Here is a 22320-nt window from a genome sequence, read left to right on the forward strand (position 1 = left end):
GTAAACTATCAGAGGCTTACGATCTAGATCACCTTTCCCAATTCTTCATTCCTTAGCTCTGTGCTTCTAGCAGAGCCGTTTGTGATTAAGTTCATCAACTGACTTAGCTTTCGGAGGTAGACTCCCGACCCCCGCGGTCGGGCCACATCTGACGCTTTCATTTTGTAGGTCATCACGAGGAGATCTAAGGGCTGAGCAGATTTTGGATGCATCATTTGGCGCCGTCTATGGGAAAGACTTGTAAAGCCATGGTGACTAGATCGGCAGCAGCCGCAGCAGCTGCTGCACAGCGCGATTCCGGTGTTCAAATCTCTGGAGTGAACAATCCAGACGTTCCCCAGTGAAGCCAACATCCTATTGAGGTAGATGGTGGTTAGGGAGGACATAATCCTCCAAATACATTGCAAGATCAATTGAATCAGGTGAAGATTCAACTCTTGGAGGTGAGCCAAGCACTCCGCGTACTCACCAGACGAGTGGTTTTACCACAAGAACCTGATCATCGCGATTCAGGGAGGCGTGCATTACCAAGTGATCAAAGATTGGCTGAAGATCGGAATATCGGTTAGAACTTTCGTGAAGGTGACCGAGGACCTAGGAGAATTGACGATCAACCTAGGCGAGACGATCGGTTCGACAGACCGCAGGAAAGTACAACCGATTCGAATACAAGGTTGGATACGAGGGTGAGAACTCACTCACCAACTGTCAGAAGAACCGTTCGTGACGATTGAGCAGTTCGCGATGAGTGGAATGTTCATGATGGACGGGCCGTTCGTGATGATCGAATAGCTCGTGAAGATCGTGTTAATTGAGGTCGTGATCATATTTCTGAAGATCACCCGACCCAGATTGGTCAGGAATTGGCCAACATCAATCAGAAATTAGGGCAGTTGGCTAAGGGAAGGATAATTGAGGATATTTACTCAGTCATTCGGAAGACCCTCTTTGCCGAGCCAATTGCGGGATATCAGTTTCCCCATAACTTCCGTTTGCCTACCTTTTCTACATTCGATGGCTCCGGAGATCCAACGGCTTACCAGCAGACCATGGCAGTTTTAGGTAATTCTGATGAAATTCTATGCAGGGTTTTTGGCTCATCTTTAACCGGAGCAGCAAAAAAGTGGTTTTCGAACCTCCCATCTGGAAGGATCGTAAACTTTGATGAATTGGTGCGCAAATTCATAGGGCGATTCCAGAGTGGAATACAGGTAAAGAAAACGGAAGAAACCTTGTTTACTGGTCGACAAGGAAAAAGCGAATCGATCAGAGAGTTTTTGAAAAGATTCAACAAAGTAACGATGGAGATAGAAAATTTGGATGAGCAAGTAGCCAAAACTGCTCTATTCACTGGACTCATTAACTGGAAACTCCTAGAGTTATTACTACAGGATATGCCTGCAACTTATGCTGAGTTGGTACAGAGATGCCAGAAGCAGACCGAAGTCATGGAGATCCTAGATGCGCGCCAAGGAGATAACAAAGTCTCCACTAAGGAACAGAAGGCTCCTGGAGCGAAGCAGAAGCCAAAGAAGAATGTTCACGATCGGGTTGGAAAATCTCAGGCTTGGCGCCAGAGGTCTCCTGGTAAAAGTGAGTATACTCCATTGAATGCTCCTCGGGCTGATATTTTAAATATCATCAAAAGGCGAAATATTTTGAAGTGGCCACCTAAAATTCCTTTGAAGCCTGGAGAGCAGCAGGATCGAGAAAAGTATTGCCGATTCCACAAGGACTATGGTCATTATACAAATGACTGTCGTAATCTAAAAGCAGATATTGAGAGATTAATATCTCAGGGACACTTGTCCAATTTTGTTAGCAGAAGAAGGGAGGAGCCATGTGAGCCACGCGCAGCTGCCCCTAAAAGGGATCGTTTGGTTAATTTAGAACGATCAAGGGAGGCTCCGAAGTCTAAGAAGGGCAAGGAGGTGATTGAAGCTACTCGGTCACCGATCCTTACCAATTTCGGAGGACCAGAGCCCGAATCACTCCGAAGTTTGAAGACAAAATCCAAATTTGTCGGAACCGGAGAGACGCAGAAGTGGAAGAAGCCGAACGGTGAAGACTCTATCACCTTTGGCGAGGAGGATGAAAGAGGCATTTGTCTACCCCATGATGATGCATAGTCATCAAGGTAGAGATTGCACGCCGAGAAGTGCATAGAGTTTTGGTTGATATAGGGTCTGCAGCTAACCTAATTTCTTATGAAGTGTATCAAAAGCTGAAGGTGGATGAGGACTTGATGGAGCCTTCATCCACGCATTTATATGGTTTTGCAGGATTATCTGGGGTGGCGGAAGGATCTGTCCAGTTGGACTTATCTATTGGAAGTTTTCCTAAGGAAACAACCGTCCGAATTAATTTTTTGGTGGTTCGGGAACTGCCAGCTTATAATGTTATCCTCGGGCGACCATCTTTATCCAAGATAGGTGCTATTGTTTCTACAAAACACCTGAAGATAAAATTCCCGACTGATATGGGAATTGGTCAAGTTTCCTCTGACCAGAGGATCTCTTGGCAATGTTACGTTGCCTATTTAAAAGACAAGGAGGGCCCGAGGAAGGTGACTGCCCTACCTATAGAAGTTCGAGAATTGGGAAGAAGCAGAAATGCAAAGGCCCGAACCAATGGAGAAGCTGGAACAAATCCAACTGTGTACCAAGGATAAGAAAAAGATTACTTATATCGGGTCTGAGCAGTTGGAGGAATTCAAAAATGAGTTGAAGTTATTTCTACAACAGAATAATGACGTATTCGCATGGTCTGCCGAGGACATGCCAGGAATCGATCTGGCTGTCGCAGAGCACAAACTCTGGATAGATCCGAAGGTGAAACCAGTGATACAGAAAAGGATAAATTTCTCCATTGAAAAGTATGAAGCCGTTTGGGGCGAAGTTGAAAAACTGAAGAATTCTGGTTTCATAGAACCAATTGAATGCCCAACTTGGTTAGCTAACGTGGTAATGGTAAAAAATGCGAATGGGAAGTGGAGGATGTGTACAGACTACACAGATCTCAACAAGGCTTGCCCTAAATATTGTTATCCGTTACCTGGGATTGACCTCTTGATAGATGCGGCTGCAGGATATGAAACTCTAAGTTTCATGGATGCCTACTCAAGGTATAATCAGATCCTTATGAATAAGGAAGATGAGAAGTTCACGGCTTTCATGACTGATCGTGAAAGCTACTATTACAAAGTCATGCCATTTGGCCTGAAGAATGTAGGAGCTACATATCAGAGAGCCGTCAACAAGATTTTCAAAGACTTGATAGGGAAGAATGTTGAAGCTTATGTTGACGACATGCTTGTGAAGAGCTTTACAAAAGCGAATCATATTGTAGATTTGACTGAGGTATTCTCAGTACTACGAAATATCAAATGAAGCTGAATCCAGAAAAGTGCGCCTTTGGAGTTTCTTCAGGCAAATTTTTGGGCTTTATGGTGTCACAGAGAGGTATTGAGGCTAATCCTGCCAAAATATAGGCTCTGGTTGACATGGAGGCTCCCAAAACTGTTCGTGATGTGCAGTGTTTAACAGGGAGAGTTGCTGCTTTGAATCGTTTCATCTCCAAGTCTGGAGAAAAGTGTTTGCCGTTCTTCAAGGCACTCAAAGATTTGAGGGGCAGCAAGGAAGCAAAATGGACCGAAGAATGCCAGAAAGCTTTCGAGGAGTTAAAAGAAGCAATGGGACAACCACCGATCTTGTCCGGACCAGAGAAGGGGGAAATATTACAGCTATATCTAGGGACGTCCCTTTCGGCGGTCAGTGTAGTACTTGTTCATGAGAAAGATAAAAAAATAGTGGCCGATTTACTATGTAAGCCACGTATTGCTAGATGCGGAGACACGATATTCGCAGATTGAGAAGCAGGCTCTGGCTCTCATGATGGCCGCCAGGAAGCTAAGGCCATATTTCCAGGCTCATCCAATTGAGGTATTTACAACTTTTTCTCTCAGTAAAGTTCTTAATAAACCTGATTTATCTAGAAGGACGGTGTCCTGGTCGGTTGAACTCAGCGAGTTCCAAGTGAGCTTTAAGCCCAGAACTGCAATCAAAGCTCAGGCACTAGCCGATTTTGTAGTAGAAACTATTGCACCAGTTGTGAAACCCGGCCCTAACCTTAACCCGGATACTCTTTGATTGTAGGTCCGAAGACCTGAAGTAGAAGTGAAAGTCAACTATGGGCCATATTGGTGGAAGATATAGTGTTCGACTCCGAACCTATGGAGATTGAAGATGATGCCCCATACTTGAAGACAATGTTGGATATAGAGAAGAGACTGCACCTTGATGAATAGAAAATTAGTTGATGACCTTAGAGCTTGGTGGGATATGATTTAAAGCCATTTTTCCATGCTAGGTATGTTATAGAATATGTGTTTAAAGTTTCGTTTGATTCCGAGTAGTGGAAGACCCTCAAATCCCTATTTTTGGCCTTGCTATCAGCCTGGGTCGAGTGCTTGGGTCGACTGGCCAATGCTACTCAGCCAATCGACCCAGAGTTTCTGAACTCGAACAGAATCTTCTGTTTTGAGAATCTTGCTATATATACCCCATGACTTCGTGATTTTAGTATCCCTAGCCTCCATAACACTTAGAGAACAAAGGGAAACCATCTCCAAGCCTCCAAGAGTGAAGAAGAAGACCTAATCTTGCAATCTTGCAAACTCTCTCTCTTGTTCTTCAATTAAAGGTTAGTAATCTATCTTTTATGTTAATGATTTATTCTTTCCATGATCACCCTCATCTCTGAACTGAGATTATGATGAAGATGCTGCAACCTTGTAGTCATATCTTTACAATCTCTTTTCATTCTCTTGTACTATGATCATCTCATTCATTCTTGACATGATTCTTATGATTTCTTCTTAAACTATGATAATATTTCCCATTTTGATTCATTCTAGCATTATAGATGCTTCTCTATGATTATTCATACCTCTGATATACTGTGTTCTTGTACTAGAATGAGATCGAATCATCTCTAGTTCATCTCTTTCATTCATAGCATGTTTCCAATAAAAACTATGATTTTTACCAAAATAGAAACTATGGTTCTAAATTAGTAAGTAATGTTTTAATGGTGGTTTGATGTCTAAATTGTGCTTTTTAGTCTTAGACTACTGTGTTAGACAATCCCTCCAAGTTTCGCCGCATTCCGGTTTGTGTAGCATAGGTTTCGGATCAAGATTCCCTTTTTATTTTTGGATTTGCTCTTGGGCAGACTGCCTTGGTCGACTGGCCAATGCTACCCAGCCAATCAACCCGCAACAGCAGAATATGTTTTCTTCGTCCGATTTGATTCAAATCATGCTTATTCTTTTAGGACTACTTCCTAATGATTGTGTGATGCTATTCTAGGGTTTATTCGCTAACTTTGGATTCATCCTCTTGTCCGTCCGGAATATTCTCGGATCTATTTAAGGTAAGGAGAGTTGCTACCATATTAACATAGATTTGCATAGATTTAGTTTCTAATTTGGGAACTAATTAGATTTGCTACTGTTATGTTAGTTTCTATTATGATATGAATGCTGCAAGTACATTAGAATCTTATTTCCTTATTTACTTTATGTACTTGATTATGTATGAATACTTTCTCATGTATGTTTCCTTATTTATTTAATCTTGTCTTATTATACTCTTTCACATGATGAGATATTTGTCGTGGATGATATGACTGAATTATGATTGTGATTGCTTAGGTATGATTTGGGATTGGGGAATGTCCTTTTGACATTTCTGTCCTTAGACTTCATTGGGAGTAGTATGGGATATTTCCAATGTTGCCCTTTGACGCTTTCCCGGATTATTGGTTTCCATACCTAGGACTTGTCTAGCAGTGTTTGGCTAGGTTATACCCTTGTTATATCAGACCCGAATCGGAAGGGTATTGAGACCGAACGACCCGTGGTAGCAATGGGGATTCATGGGTGCTCAAGACCGGTGAGTTATATCCGTGAGGGGACATGAATCACATTGTGGGGACCATTTGTGGGTAGAGTTGCATATGGATAGACTTGGGCTCATGGGCGTTCAAGACCGGTAACCAACCCATGAGAGGACATGAGAGCTTCCCATTTACTATATGTGGATGACCTATAGGGTTGATGAGTCCGTATTTGAGAGAGTCGGATACGCTGACTCTAGTGTGAAGGATACCGGAAAGGATCGCTAGGGGTGAGGAATGGACGTATCTGGATTTGAGTTGATATGACTAAGTAGAAGACTTGCATTGGGCTAGGCTTTACTTTGACATGCGCCAATACTTAGACCAAACGGTGATGTGAGAGAGAGGTGACTTAACCCCTAACCATGGATTGTCCAAGATGGATGAAGGACCCACTACCAACCGGCGTTGTGTGATGAGACCTACCCAAAGAAGTATGGTGCTATGACTTAAAGCATGTCTGCCTATAGGGACCAGCATACATAGAGTTAGACTCATACATGCATTGTTGTCTCATATCATATCATTTTATGCTTTGTTGTGGAACTATGTTATTTATGCTATTATGGAATAACTTGCCTTGCTGAGTTTCTTTTGAAACTCACCCCTTTTTGTACAATATCTTTTGTTAGACTATTCTACAGGTTTTGATGGCTATGAAGCGCAATATGAGGAAGCGCAAGATGAAGAAGCGTACCATACGCAAAGTGTTGGCGATTAAGAAGATTACTGTGAGGATTCCTCGAGTGGTCTCTCTTATTACCAGGATTAGCCCTACTGTGGAGTGGGAGAGTCTGAGCATCATTGATGAAGTCTATGTTTTTGAGGACATCCTTTATAAAGTAGAAAAGACTCTAGATTAGTTAGATTATATCTTTCTTTCCTGTCTTTAGAATCGGTTGTAATCCCATTTGATTTTCGAACTACATTCCGATGTACTCGTGGAGTGAGATTCCGCCTCACTCTACTTTTGATTTATATATCTATTGATATCTTTTCCGCACTCTGATGATTATTCCGTTACTTACTTTGATTCATTTGAATAATACTGTTAACATTGATTTAGTCTTGTTCTTGATTATATTGTTGTGAATGTGGGATGATGATTTCACTAACTGCTGAATCTTGTGGACTGTGGATCACACACTCGGGTATGCCAGATAGGGTGCCGGCTGGGTGGATGTGACACCAGTGGAGTCCACCATTGAGGATCCCATTATACCAACCACTTGGGAGGTATATGTGGATGGTTCGAGTAATAAAGATGGAGCAGGAGCTGGAATTCTATTGAAAAGTCCAGCAGGATTTATTTTTCGATATGCTTTTAGATTTGCATTCGAAGCTAGTAATAACGAAGGCGAATATGAAGCTCTGATAGCTGGACTTCGGTTGTCAAAAGCATTGTCTATTGCAGATGTTACTATTTATAGTGACTCTCAACTTATAATCAACCAAGTCCAGGAGGAGTATGGTATTAAAGAACCACGCTTGCAGAAATATCAAGAGATAGTGCAGGCATTTCAAAAGCAATTTCGGAATTTGAAGATATCTCAGATTCCAAGGACTGAAAATACAATGACAGATGAGCTATCCTGATTAGCGAATGCCAAAGAAAAAAATCTAGACCCTTCGGTCTACATTGAAGAGATAACATTTCCAAGTTATCATGAGAAAGAAATTTCTTATATTGAAGCAGAGCGTTGTTAGATGGATCCGATAATCGAGTATCTGAGAGATGACAAATTACCTGAGGATCAAAAGGAGGCAAGATTGATCAAGATACGATCGGCGAGATTTGTCATTCAGAATGGGAGACTATACAAAAGATCTTATTTTGGACCCCTTATGAGATGTATAGGTCCCAAAGGAGCAAAATCAGCTTTGGCTGAGGTTCATGAAGGAATTTGTGGAGCTTACATGGGTGGACGAGCCCTGGCACACAAAATTCAAAGACTTGGGTTATATTGGCCTAAGATCCAAGAGGTTGCTATGGAGTATGTTCGTCGATGTGGCAACTGTCAAATTCATGCTACAGTATCGAAGCGCCCAGCGGAAACCATGACTTCAATTCTAGATCCCATTCCCTTTGCGATGTGGGGAATTGATATCATGGGCAAATTCACCAAGGCGTCAGGCGGACGGGAATATCTGATAGTAGCAATTGATTACTTCACGAAATGGGTTGAAGCCAGCGCACTGGCAACAATTACTGAGAAAAAGTGGAGAAATTCGTGCTTGAGTCAATCATATATCGCTTTGGGATTCCAAAGATTATCGTCACTGACCATGGTACTCAATTCGACTGTCCGCAATTTGAGCCATTTTGCGGAACATATATGATCGAGCATCGTATGTCCTCAATGGCATACCCCCAGAGCAATGGACAAGTAGAGTTACTAACCGAACGCTACTGGAAGGGATAAAGAGAAGGCTCGAAGCTGACAAGGCTTCATGGGTCGAAGAACTTCATAATGTATTGTGGGTCTATAGAACTACGGTTCGAACACCCACAGGAGAAACTCCATTTAGGTTAGCATATGGGTCCGAAGCATTGGCACCTGTGGAGATAATGGCAGGACAATTCGGGATCGAGAGTTTGAGGAAAAAGCGAACGAGCAAGGACTGCTTGATAGTCTTGATCTATTGGATGAAGTTCGGGCAAAGGCAATAGCACGAACCCAACATTATCAAAGAAGGATAGCATCTCATTATAATACCCGAGTGAAGAATCGTCGGTACTTAGCCGGAGATTTGGTGTTGAGAAACACCTTAGCTTCCGACCCACGTCACCAAAGAAAATTGGACCCTTCCTGGGAAGGACCTTATATGGTTGTAAAACCAGTCGGTTCAGGAGCTTACAGGCTGAAGAACATCAACACCCAGAAAGAGTTGGATTGTTCGTGGAATGCCAGGCATCTCAAAAAAATTTATCCTTGATGATGATTTCAATTTTGTTCGTGATGTAAACATTTTCAACTCAATCAATGCAATTATTGGCTTTCAACAAATTATCTTTTGATTGGGGGGCATCATACACTACATTCAAGAACAAGATCCAACTATAAGACATCAGATGAAAATCCGTGTGGGTCCTTCAACACTTATGGAATTTTTTCGGTTTCTTAAGTCAATGCATCAGATGAAAATCCGAGTGAGTTCCTTCTGCAAGGCGTCAGTCTGAAACCCGAGTAAGTTCTTTCAAGACTTATTGAATTTTTGAATTATCCTTAAGTTAAGGCATCGGTTTAAAACCTGAGTGAGTTCCTTCTCAGACTTATTGTATTTCTCCGGAAATCCTTAAGTTAAGGCATCAGTTTAAAACCCGAGTGAGTTCCTTCTACAAGGCATCGGTTTAAAACCCGAGTGAGTTCCTTCTCAGACTTATTGTATTTCTCCAGAAATCTTTAAGTAAAGGCATTGTTCTAAACATCTAAGACCTAGTGCAACAGCGATTCAAATGACTAGCAAAGTTCAAGATGAAGTTAACTTCTTATTTCTTCAAAAGACCAAAAGAGGTCAGTCTCAATATCAAAACATAAGATTACAAGAGCTGGATACAATCTTCGGTCGAAAAAGAAAGTCATCATCGATGATCATTAAGAAGTCATACAAGATCGGCACAACTTTGCTAGAACAAACACATGAGTCAATCATTGGTATGGATTCAAGGAAAAGAAGAGGAGAAATGAGGATTACAAAAAACATTTCAGTATGTATAAAATCCTCCGCAATTTCATACTCTTTGTCCAGCTTGTCCAGGAGAAGTATGGTCCTCGACCAAACTTGCATTCAAGGCGAGCTCGTCATAATTGAATCCTTCCAAGGGAGAATAAACAGGAGAATCTTCCAGATAATGTGTAAAACCCAGCCCTAACCTTGACCCGGAAACCTTGTTATTTGTAGGTCCAGTGACCCGAAGTAAAGTAAGAAGTCAGCTTTGGGCCATCCCAGTGGAGGACTTGGTGTCTGGCTATGAATCCATGAGAGTTGATGATGAAGTTCTATTTATGGAAACTGAATCTTGATGAAGATCGGATTAGTTGATGGACTTGGAGTGCTCTCTATCATGGTTCGAAGGCATTTCTACCTATTAGGAAAGTCACTTGTTATGTGTGCAAAACCCCTTTAGGATTGGATTTGATCTGGGTCTTCAATTCCCTGTTTTGGAATTGCTGTCAGCATTGGTCGACTGATTGGTCGACTGAACCAGTCGACCAATCCACTCGACCAATGAGTGCTGTCTTTGGCAATTAGGTCTTGCTTGCTCTATTTAAGTCCAATCTCGAGTCTACTTCGTATTTGCTGCCTCCAAACTCTTTGGAGCAGACAAAGACCTCTGCAAGTCATCTCCCTTGCATCCTTGGTGATTTTCTTGACGGATCTTCGTCGAAACTCTTCCTTTTGCATCAAAAGGTATGTCTACACTCTCTTCTTCTCCTCCATCTCTATTTTTCTTTCCTTTTTGAGTTGAGACAGTAGAGGAGATGCTGCATTCTCTGTTGCAAACATATCTGGACTTGTCTCTCATGATCATCCTAAGGATTAATGGCTAGAACAATGATCTTAACCATGATCATTGCAAGCTTTTGAAGGAATCATGATCAAACCATGATCTAGTCTTTGTTTAACTTCTGATTTGAATTCCGATCTCCTTGGATCTTCTATATTGATCATGTTAGTAGTCAATTGCTGTGTTTTCTTTTCATGATCCATGATCTATCAATCTCTAGTTGTTTCTCTTCTACCATACCATGTTTTCTTCATGAATCATGATAGTTACATATATGGTAGGTTTTGTTTCCTTATTTAGATTTATGCTTTTAAGCCTAATTCCTTGAAGATCTAAGTATGCTTTTCATGATACCTTTACCTAAAGCAATGATCCATTCTCCTATTGTTCTTGTCTTTGATTTCTATCTTGAATTCTTCAAGATCCATGGTTGATCTAATTATGGTAACTTTTTGTTTCCTAATTTGGATCTTGATGGCTTGATTGGATTAGTGTTTTGAGGTCCCCTTTATGTTAGGATACTACTGATGTAGTTTACCCCTTGATTAGTACCCTTTTGAACCACCAAATTCGGATTTTATATCTTAAAACTCTGTTTTTTTTAGGCTACTGTCTGCATTGGTCGACTGGACCAGTCGACCAATCCACTCGACCAATGAGTACAGCAACTCCAGAATTGGTCTGTGTTGGATGTTTTGGTATCTTTTCTGTTAGGGATCTTTCCTAATATGTTGTATACACTTGTTTAGGACCTTCTTCTCAAGTTTGCCAAGATCTTACTTGATTTCTTAGGATTCCTTTGCGAGTTATAAAAGGTAAGGATGGTTATTTCCTTAATTACATAGATAGCATGAATCTAGTTTCTATATTTGAATATCATTGATATGTTTCCTTAATTAGATTCTTGAAATGATATACTACTGTTGCATAACTTTGATTACAGTAGCATTACTTATTCATATTGAATTGACTCATGTATGATTTACTTACCAATTATATACAAAGTGATTGCAATTATTGAATTCTTTCCATATATGAAGTTACCATATATGTGATGATATGAATTGATGCATGTGTATGCTTAAGTATGGTTTGGAAAGGAGAGGTATCCTTTTGACACTTCTGTCCTTGGACTACTACGGGAATATTATGGGATGTTTCCGGAGATGCCCTCTGGACACCTTCCTAAACTGTTGGATGACATATTTAGGACTGTCTAGTAGTGTTTGGCTAGGATGTCCCGTTATGTCGGACCCTAATCGGAGGGGTATTGAGACCGAACGACCCGTGGTAGCAATGGGGATTCATGGGCGCTCAAGACCGGTAACCAACCCGTGAGAGGACAGGAATCACATTGTGGGGGCCATTTATTGGTAGGGTTGCATATGGTTAGACTTGGGCTCATGGGCGCTCAAGACCGGTAACCAACCCGTGAGAGGACGTGAGAGCTTCCCGTTTACCATATGTGGATGATCAATAGGGTTGATGAGTCCGTAGTCAGGGACTATGAGGACTCTAGTGTGAAGGATACCGGAAAGGATCGTCAGGGACGAGGAATGGACGTATCTGGATCCGACTTGATGTAACTAAGTAGAAGACTTGCATTTGGCTAGGTTTTACCCTGACATGCGCCGGTACTTAGACCAATGGTGATGTGAGAGAGTGGTGACCTATACCCCCAGCCATGGAATGTCCCGAAGGATGCCGGACCCATTACCAACTGATGATGAGTGATTGAGACCTTCCTAAAGAAGTACGGTGCTATGACTTAAAGCATGTCTGCCAATAGAGACCAGCATACATAGAGTTAGATTCATTCATTCATTGCTTGTCTCATATCATATTGCATTTATGTTTGTTCTGAAATCCTGCCATTTATGTTATTATGGATTTAACTGCCTTACTGAGTTTCTTTGAAACTCATTCCTTTATTGTACAATGTTTGTTAGACTATTCTGCAGGTATTGAATACTATGACGGTCCCTATGAAGAAGCGCAAGGCGAAGAGGCATATCTCCAAGAAGGTGATTGCGGTTACAACAATTACACTGAAGATCCCGCGAGTGGTTATGCTTCGTACGATGCTTAGTCCGACCATTGAGTGGAAGCGCCCTTGTGCTGTTTATGAGATTTACACTTATAGGGATGTTGTCTATAAAGTGGAGAACAATTTAGTTACCCATTGTACTTGCTACTGGGATTAGATTTTGTCTAGTTTATTCTCTTTTAGAGCTACTTTTCCGCTGGTTGTAGAGTGGGATTTTGCCTCACTTTACTTATCTGTTTTTGACACTCTGATTATATCTAGTACTCTGATTTATATATGATTCATACTTTCCTTATTGGATCTATGGTTTATCTTCCGCACTTTTATTATGATTGTTCATGATTATGTTATTGTTTATGTGGGAGGTTGATTACTCGATACCTGATCTTCGGGCTGTGGATCACACTCTCGGGTATGCCAGATAGGGTACCGGCTGGGAGGATGTGACATAATGCATAATATCTGGATCGGAAGGTGGAGGATCAATATTATTCTTGGTCCAGTCAGGAGGAGGAAGGCCCAGGTTGGTAAATACTTCAGGATGGCAAACAGCACTGTAGGGAGTCGTATCAAAATGAGGATCTTTCCTTAGTATTGATTCCCATACTTCGTTCTCACCATCCCGGTACGCCTGCAAGTTATAAGCATTCAACATATCAACAAAGGGCTTACTATGTAAATACTTGAAGACGTAGGCTCTGCGAACATCAGTTGGAAGGGATTCGAGCAAAGGAACGACAACTTGCCTTTGAGGTAACGCTTCAGATCCTTTGGTTCCTGACTTTCCAACTCCTCACTCCAGTTGCCGGATCTTCTCCCTGGCATCATCCAAGTCTGACCTGAGACGATCGATCACCGAATTCTTCTCTCCTGCAAACTCCCAAGCTAATTTCCTAAGGCGAGCAATCTCAGCATCTTTATCTTCAGAGATTTCCCGAAGCCTGGAAACTTCATTGCTTAACCTATTGAGCCTAGAGGCTGCTTCCACTTGGTTGTGGAAGTTACCAGTAAGACTCCTGCAAACAACTTCAGAGTTAAAAAGGAGCAGAAGAGTAATATTCAGAATCAAAAGATAATGAAGAAAGACTTACATCACCATTGACTTTATAAAGACCTCATCTGGAAGTTTGGAAAGAACTGCGCTCTCAGAAGTCATTTGAGCAGTAGTGCACCATTCCAACGCTCTGTCAAACTCGTTTGACACTAATTCGGGCGAAGGATGAGAAGGATGAGCTACATCAAGAGAAGGATGAGCTGCATCACTTGTCACCCGACGACGCTTCCTGGTGGCAAAATCCTCCAACTCCAAAGGAGAGAAGGAGGATGCCAAACAAGCACTAGAATTGGAAATAGGAGCAGCACCTGCTGGAACTGCAACTTCATCAGACTCTAACATAGTTGCCTCAGATGCCCGAAGAGTCTCCTTCAGGGGTGCACGAACGGTCTCTGTAGCAGGGGCGTCAGCAGCGCCATCAACAGTGGAGTGATCAAGATCTTCCTGGGAAGAACGAGCGATCACTTCAGGCAGAAGAGGCGTAGGGGCGGCATCAATAGAAACTGTGGGAATCTGACTTGAAGATTCACCAACAGCAGTCGCCTTATGCTTGGAGGATTCACTAGCTGAAACCACCTCACTGGCCCCAACCACCGCCGACGAAACGATTTTCTTACAAGATTTCGCTCTGATAAAGTTCGGGTCGATCCTGGGAGCCACTGTATAAACAGAAAAGCCGTATTAGTACAGAAATCCAACAACAAAAGAAAAGAGGGAAAACCCTATTCTCTATCAGTTATGAAAAACCGATTAAATAAACCCCAAGTATTACTACTGTGCAGTTTACTCAGGGGGAAAGGGAAAGAGATGAGTAATCAAAAAGCTCACTTGTTCAGAAGCTAATAGAGTTATTGTTGGAGTACGAGGAATACGGAAGCAAGCAGGAGGATGGAATGTTGCTTTTGCAAATCTAACTTGCAGATAGCAGGATAGATGGAGAGTACCCACGAAGGCTTTAAATAGCCTCAGGTATTGAGACGACGGTTGAGAGCTAAAGACAACTAATGGCCCAGATCGAAATGACGCTTCGAAATCCACAACAAGCAAGATCAACGGTCAGAGGGAGGCCACATGGAAACATGTGGAGGCGAGCACCCGATGCAAGAATACCTCCAATTGTCGCACCGCCATTGATAATAGATGTATTACCGATTTATTGGAAACAGTGAATGGTATACCAAAGCAAGGAAACGTTTGGACTTCGCAGATACCAAAAGGGAAACGTGTGGACTTTGCAGTAAATGAAGGAGTGGGGAAGATTAATACATCTTTCCAAAACGTATCTTCATAATATCCTTACAAGATTATCATTCGTCGAAGAATGTGAAGTTAAGTGATAAGTTTTATCATTTATATTTTGATATTCAAGACAAGATTTCGATAGGAGACGAGGAAATAGTAAGGCCAACATGAAAGAAGTGTCTATTCATTAGCAAGGAGGTCAATCTTTACAAAAAAAAAAAAAAAAAAAAAGAAGATAACTCCCTAAGCCTCTTCTTCATTGTTGCCCGAGGAGCCCTGGGCAGGGGGACTTTTCTCAAGATCCTGAGAAGAGCCTTCCTCAAGATTGACGTTGTCAGAGTCCTCTTCAGCAGCAGCTTGTGACTCGGCTTGTGACTTTTCCTCTGGAAGTGCCGGCTCGTCAGCAAGATATGCCTCATATTGTGGGTCAGCTGGAAAAGGATCATCTTCTTCCTGAGCCCAGTCTGGGAGATCCATGCCTAATTTCCCGAAGACCTCTTTATGGCACACCTCACGAAAGGGAGCAGTATCGAAGAAAGGGATTGATGCGAGAATTCTTTCCCAAATGTCATTCTGCCCCAAGCGATAAGCTTGGATGTTGTAGGCACCCAGCAGTTGGGAGAAAGGTACGCCGTTCAGGTACATTCAAACACAATCCTTCCGAAGCTCTGGCTTGATGTGCTCGGGCTTGCTAGGAACCGCCCACTTCAGATATCTTTCGTTCTCCGCACATTGAAATTCCAGTCTGTCACCGAACAACGTGGCAGCTTCTTTCTGCTTCTTGGCCTTGCGCTTGGTAGCAACAGCACGAGCCATTGAAGAACTGAGGGCCTCCTTGAGGGAGTTCACCTCTTCTTCATGCTTTCTTTGCAGCTCCTCGGCAGCTGCCGTAAGCCGGTCTATCTCATAATTGGCTTTGGCCAAATTCTCTTCACAGGTTTGCAGCAAGGAGCCATTGCGACCAACCCGGCTCAATGCTTCCATGTGCTGATAGAAGCTCAACACAGCATTCCTGGGAAGGCAGAAATTATCAAGAGAAGTCATAAGAAATTATGAAAAAATAAGTAAGCAAGAAGACCGGTACCTTGTGGATTGACTAACAAGGGCAACGTCGTCCAGGGTTTCAAAATTAAACGACGATCGGAAGGTATAAGACTGAGGGAGCTCCACTCTGCAGCTTTCTCAGGATCTTGTGTCACCCTATCAGTCAACTTCAGGGTCCACTGGGGGGTGAAGACCTCCTCATAATCCGCAGAATTTTTGGATTTCTTATGGGAGGAAGCATCAACTGTATCATGCCTCCTTTTGGTTCTGGTGGAGGAGGAGACATTAGACCTCTCCACCATTGGCTTCTTCCCTTTACCCGAAGCATTAGCCACAGGCCTGATATTCCTGATACCCCTGTAAGAGGGGTCGGGAGAGGGAACAAAAGCCTCTTGATCAACGGTCAAGGCTCTAGGCGATCGTTGCTCGACTGTCACAACGGCCCTAGCGGCCTTCACTCGCAGGCTCTCGGGGTTCATTCTTGGAGGCACTGCAAAGAAGAGCAAGAGTCAGAATTAAAGACGTATCACTTCAGTAAAATTAAAGGATGATGGTTAGAAGCTCACAATGAGCCAAGCCTCAGTACTGAAGGATGGAGTTATACTCCACCTCAAGTCCATGTATCTCTTGATACCATGGAATGGATTTGATCTTCCTGATGGCCGCCTCGTCTTCTTTGGATAAGGGAAGGCCCCGGTTATTCTCAGAAGAAGAAGTACACTGCCTCCAGACAGTCGGGAAGTTAAGATCTGATGGAGGCGCTCGACAGAAAAAGTATCGTTCGCGCCATCTTTTGTGGTTAGAAGGGCAAGTTCCTTTGACAAGGATGCTGCCCCTCCAATCAAGTTCAACCTTATTGCGTTTGGACAGAAAAACCCAGCCGGGAGGATGGGAGATAGAAAGAACATGAAAATGCACAAAGAGAGAAAGAGATGGCGTAATGCCAAGTTCAAAAAACAAACCCAAGAAGCCGACGATGAGACGCCAGCAATTGGGAAGGAGCATTCCAGGGCAAATGTCCCAGTATTTCGAACGGCTGAGAACAAAGGATTAAAAAAGGGAAAGCGAACCCCGCTTTCCAGTGCATCTATGTACAGAGAAAACTCACCCGAAAGGGTTGAATCAACCCTCTCATTAGGATGGGGAGCCCTAACCTGATAAGAGGGAGGAAAATCGAAATCTTGGATTGCTGAAAGGAGGGTTTCCTCCGTGAAAACGGAGGGGACAGAGCCAGGTCCGCCATCAGACCTGGAAGTTTGAGGCTGCCTAGAAGACTCGGCAGTTACCCTAGGAGTCTTGGAAGATCTAGACTTAGGAGGGACAGAAGGAGTTTTGGTTTTTCTCTCCAAACTTTTTTGAGAAACTTCAGCAAATTCGCGCCAGAGGACAGTTAGGGTTTTATTATCACTATCCGACTGTTCGGAAGGAGGGGAAGCAAAAGCTTCGTTACCACTACTATTACTAACACTGGGTACTAGAGAAACCCTATTATCTGCCATTACTTGTTTCAGTAAGGTACAAAAGAAAAAGACCAGTAAACTTACTGATTCTGTGAGGCAAAAGCTCGAGAGCAGGAAGGCGCGAAGCAGACGACGAAGGTTCAAATTTCAGACAAGAAGAATGAAACCTACGAAGACAACGAACCACTTTTAAAGCACCCGCACGAGTGTTCGGGAATCTGAACGATCAAGATTGATTCAAAATCGACGATCGAGATTAGAAGACGTTTTTGAAAGTTTGAACTCACGAATCCAAAACAGACGTTCGGAAACCGTCGCTTGGATTACGTGAGCCACGACAGATTGACTGCAAAGAGACACGTGGCATTACCCTCACAACGCTCAAGGAAAAGTGACCACCGCATTGAATGTGATATGACATTTAATGGAACACGCAGAGACTATTGCCTGACGAAGAACCCAGTTAAAAACCAAGCCCTCAGGATAGACCGAACGCTTGGTCTGGGGGGGCTCGTGATATGGAGAAAATATGATCGAACCAGGTTCATACTTGGTTTGATCCTCGACCCCGGTCGAGACAGAAGGAATCGACTTGCTCCCGAGCGAACCGGATTCGTAAGATGGCTTGCTGAGGAAGAAAACTTATTCAGCTACAAGCACGCCCTAATCCAACTTATGGATTAGGTTAATTACCCTAATGAAGGCAGACCCAAATTGACGGCTGTTGCTAATCATTATCGAAGGGATAATCATCGCATAACCTGGAGGTTATCTCAGGAGTCCTCTACTAGTCCAAACTAGTAGAAGTCTATCGCTCAACGGATCTAACTGTTAAGATCCAACGACTACCCGAAGAAGGCTCAAGTGCATCCAACGAAGGAGATTCGAAGGTACACTCTATATAAACCTCACTGCCATACAAGGTGAGGGACGCAAATTCACATACACACAGGTAGACGTAAACTATCAGAGGCTTACGATCTAGATCACCTTTCCCAGTTCTTCATTCCTTAGCTCTGTGCTTCTAGCAGAGCCGTTTGTGATTAAGTTCATCAACTGACTTAGCCTTCGGAGGTGGACTCCCGACCCCCGCGGTCGGGCCACATCTGACGCTTTCGTTTTGTAGGTCATCACGAGGAGATCTAAGGGCTGAGCAGATTTTGGACGCATCAGTTCCTTAGAACCAAATATCCTACGCGGAACTGCTGGTGTTTTACTCGAGCATTGTAGTGAGAAGCTATCTTTCGATGATATTGTTGAGTTCGAGCTATTGCTCTTGCACAAATTTCGTCCAAAAATTCAAGGCTATCTACCAAACCTTTTTCATTTGCTTGTTCTTCGAACTCTCGTTCTCGAATGGTACCTGCCATTATCTCGACTGGTGCTAGCACCTCCGAACCATATGTTAATCTGAATGGAGTTTCTCCAGTGGGAGTTCGGACTATCGTTCGGTATGCCTAGAGGACATTTTGTAATTCTTCTGTCCATAAGGCTTTATTGTCTTCGAGTCGTTTCTTGATTCCATCTAACAATGTTCGGTTCGTCACTTCCACTTGACCATTACTTTGAGGATATGCCACTGACGACATTTGATGGTCAATCATATAAGTGTTGCAGAAGAGATTGAACTGAGGGTTATTGAACTGAGTTTCGTGATCAGTTACTAGTACTTTTGGAATCCCAAATCTGTCGATGATTGACTCCAGCACGAATTTTTCCATTTGTTTTACTGTGATTGATGCCAAAGGAGCTGCCTCGACCCACTTAATGAAATAATCGATCGCTACGATCAAGTATTCCTTTCTCCCCGTTGCCCTTGGAAAATTTCCCATCAAATCTATTCCCCACATTGCGAACGGAATGGGGTTCAGAATTGACGTAAGAATTGTGGCAAGCTGTTTTGGCATGGTCGAATGTATCTGGCACTGGTTGCAAGATCGAACATACTTCATGGAATCTTCCTGCAACTTGGGCCAAAATAACCCAAGCCGAAGGATTTTATGTGCTAGGGCCAACTGCCCATGTGTGCACTGCAAATACCTTCATGAACTTCAGCCAACGCAGTTTGGGCTCCTTCTGATCCAACACATCTAAGTAAGGGTCCCGCAAAAGACTTTCGATATAATCTTCCGTGTTGGATAGTGAATCTTGCTGCACGAACTCTTATCGATCAGGCCTCTTTTAAATCTTGAGGAAGTTTGTCATCCCAAATATACTCAATGATGGGGTCCATCCAGCATTTTTTGCTTTCTATATATGACACGAGATTGTCCTTTGCGCTCGGGAAACTTAATTCCTCAATATAGATAGATAGTTCTAAGGTTTTTTCTTTAGAGTTTGCCAACCTCGAGAGTTCATCTGCTACAGAGTTCTCCTTTCAGGGTATTTGACATACCTTTATATCTTTGAATTGCTTCTTAGAGTTCGGATCAGCTCTTAATACTTCTGTAAGCGAGGCTCTTTTATTCTGTATTCTCCTTCTACTTGGTTGACGATAAGTTGGGAATCACTATATATTGTTGCTTTAGCTACTGCCAAAGCTTTAGCGAGCTGAAGCCCTACAATGAAAGCTTCATATTCTGCCTCGTTGTTACTCACCTCAAACCCGAACCTCAAAGCATATCGAATTAGAAAACCTCCTGAACTTTTTAACAAAATGCCCGCTCCCAAACCAAATTTATTACTAGATCCATCAACATATATGTGCCACATACTCGGCAGAGTAGGTTCTTCTTCTTCCTCGATCGGGGTTACAGACTCTACTATAAAATCGACCAGGGCCTGTGCTTTTATAGCAGTTCGGGGCTTGAAATCCACTTGAAATTCCCCTAGCTCAACCAACCATGCAACCATTATTCCTGATAAGTCAGGTTTAAACAGAACCGTTTTTAAAGGGAAATTAGTTAGTACCTCGATAGGATGAGAATGGAAGTACGGTCTTAACTTTCGGGCTGCTATCATAAGTGCCAGCGCCTATTTCTCGATCGTTGAATATCTTGTCTCGGGATTCAGGAGTACATGGCTAACATAGTAAATGGGCCATTGTTTCCTTTCTTTCTCCCGAATAAGGATAGCACTCACGGCCGACTGTGATGCTACCAAATATACTCCCAAAATTTTGCCCTTCTTAGGTCGAGAGAGTAGTGGCGGTTGCCCGAGCCTTCTTTTTAATTCCTCAAAAACTTTCTGACACTCGCCCGTCCATCGTACCTCTTTACCTCCCCTTAAACCCTTCAGGGCATTGAAGAACGGTAAGCACTTTTCTCCTGACTATGAGATGAATCGGGTCAAAGCTGCTATTCATCCGGTCAGACACTGTATATCCCGAACAGTCTTTGGGGGATCCATATCGATCAAAGCTTGTATCTTGACAGGGTTTGCCTCAATTCCTCTCTGGGAAACCATAAATCCCATGAATTTTTCCGAAGATACCCCAAAGGCACACTTCTCCGGATTCAGCCTCATCTGGTATTTCCTTAAAATGGAAAATACTTCCCTTAGATCTGTGATGTGTCCTGTCCTCCGAGACTTTTTACTAGCATATCATCTACGTATGCCTCCATGTTTTTGCCAATCAGATCACTAAAAATCTTGGTTACAACTCTCTGCTATGTAGCTCCCGCATTCTTCAAGCCGAACGGCATAACTTTGTAAAAATAGCTGTCCCGATCGGTCATGAAGGCTATGAACCTATGAACTTCTCATCTTCCTTATTCATCAGGATTTGGTTGTACCCAGAATAAGCGTCCATGAAACTTAACATTTCATAACTAGCAGTCGCATCGATCAGAAAATCTATACGTGGTAAAGGATAACAGTCCTTTAGGCATGTTTTGTTGAGGTCTGTGTAATCAATGCACATCCTCCATTTCCCGTTTGACTTCTTTACCATCACAACATTGGCCAACCATGTTGGACATTCAATAGTTTCAATAAAACTAGACTTTTTAAGTTTTTCTACCTCTCCTTTGATAGCCTCGTGTTTTTTCAATCGAGAAATTTCGTCTTCTCTGGATTACGGGCTTGACATCTGAACTAATCCATAGCTTGTGTTCGGCCATGGTTCGATCAATTCCCGGCATATCGTTTGCTGACCAAGCAAACACATCTATGCTTTTCTGAAGGAAAGTTTTCAATTCTTCCTTGAAGGATTTTGATTGTTTGGATCCAATATAAGTGGACTTTGTCTCATCTCCAGGATGCAAGCATATTCGTTCTAACTTTTCCATGGGTTCGAGCCTCTGCAAGTTGTCTTCGTCTCGATCATCCCTTACCTCGATCGGTAATGCCTTGGCTTATTCTGGTCCTACCTTTTCTTTGAGATAAGCCACATAACATTGTCAGGATAGCTTTTGATCTGAAACTACTTGCCCGATTCCAGTGTCGGTGGGAAACTTTATCTTCATATGTTTTGGTGAGACTATAACGCCTAGCTTTGTCAATGAAGGCCTACCGAGGATCATGTTGTAAGCAGGAAGGTCCCGAACTACTAGAAAATTTACCCGGATGGTAGATTCCTTCGGGAAATTTCCTACTGAAGATCTAATTGAACCGATTGGTTGGCTATGGCAGATGAACTAGCAAATCTGTAGAGCTGTGTTGAAGATGGCTTCATCAATCCTTCTTTTACATTCAATTTCTGAAAAGCTTCATAAGAAAGAAGATCAGCCGAAGATCCCGTGTCGACTAGGACCCTGTGTATCTCCCTTCGCCCAATCTCTACTTTGATAACATTGCATCGTCATAAGGCATGCACACGCCTTGCTCGTCTTCTTCACCTAAAGTGATAGGAATTTCTTCCACTTTCTTTCTTTTTTGGGACTCTCTCGATCCCACGAATTTTGACTTAGCTTTCAGCTTCCACAGGGACACGGGTCCGGGTCCTCCAAATATAGTGAGAATTGGGGATCTGCTAGGTCCCGCCAATTCCTTTCCTTTTTTAGTCTTTGGAGCTTCGATCCGACGCTCCTTGCTTATTGAACGATCCCTTTTTTCATTGGTCATT

At 42.7% G+C, this 22320-nt stretch overlaps 1 protein-coding gene across 1 annotated transcript; it reads right to left on the minus strand.

Moving 5' to 3' along the window:
* Positions 1-19751: 19751 nt before the first annotated feature.
* Positions 19752-20168, minus strand: LOC149012161 (uncharacterized). Its single transcript, XM_089159173.1, has one exon. It carries the CDS (start codon positions 20166-20168, stop codon positions 19752-19754), a length of 417 nt encoding a protein of 138 aa, XP_089015299.1.
* Between the last annotated feature and the right edge of the window lie 2152 nt (positions 20169-22320).

The sequence above is a fragment of the Hakea prostrata genome, chromosome 6, assembly GCF_041222555.1.
Source record: "Hakea prostrata isolate BN-2017 chromosome 6, UWA_Hpros_2, whole genome shotgun sequence".
In the NCBI taxonomy this organism is placed as follows: domain Eukaryota; kingdom Viridiplantae; phylum Streptophyta; class Magnoliopsida; order Proteales; family Proteaceae; genus Hakea; species Hakea prostrata.

Bases quoted from the DNA above. Each gene is read 5' to 3' on its own strand.
- LOC149012161 (XM_089159173.1), bottom strand. From the start codon at position 20,168: ATGGTTGCATGGTTGGTTGAGCTAGGGGAATTTCAAGTGGATTTCAAG.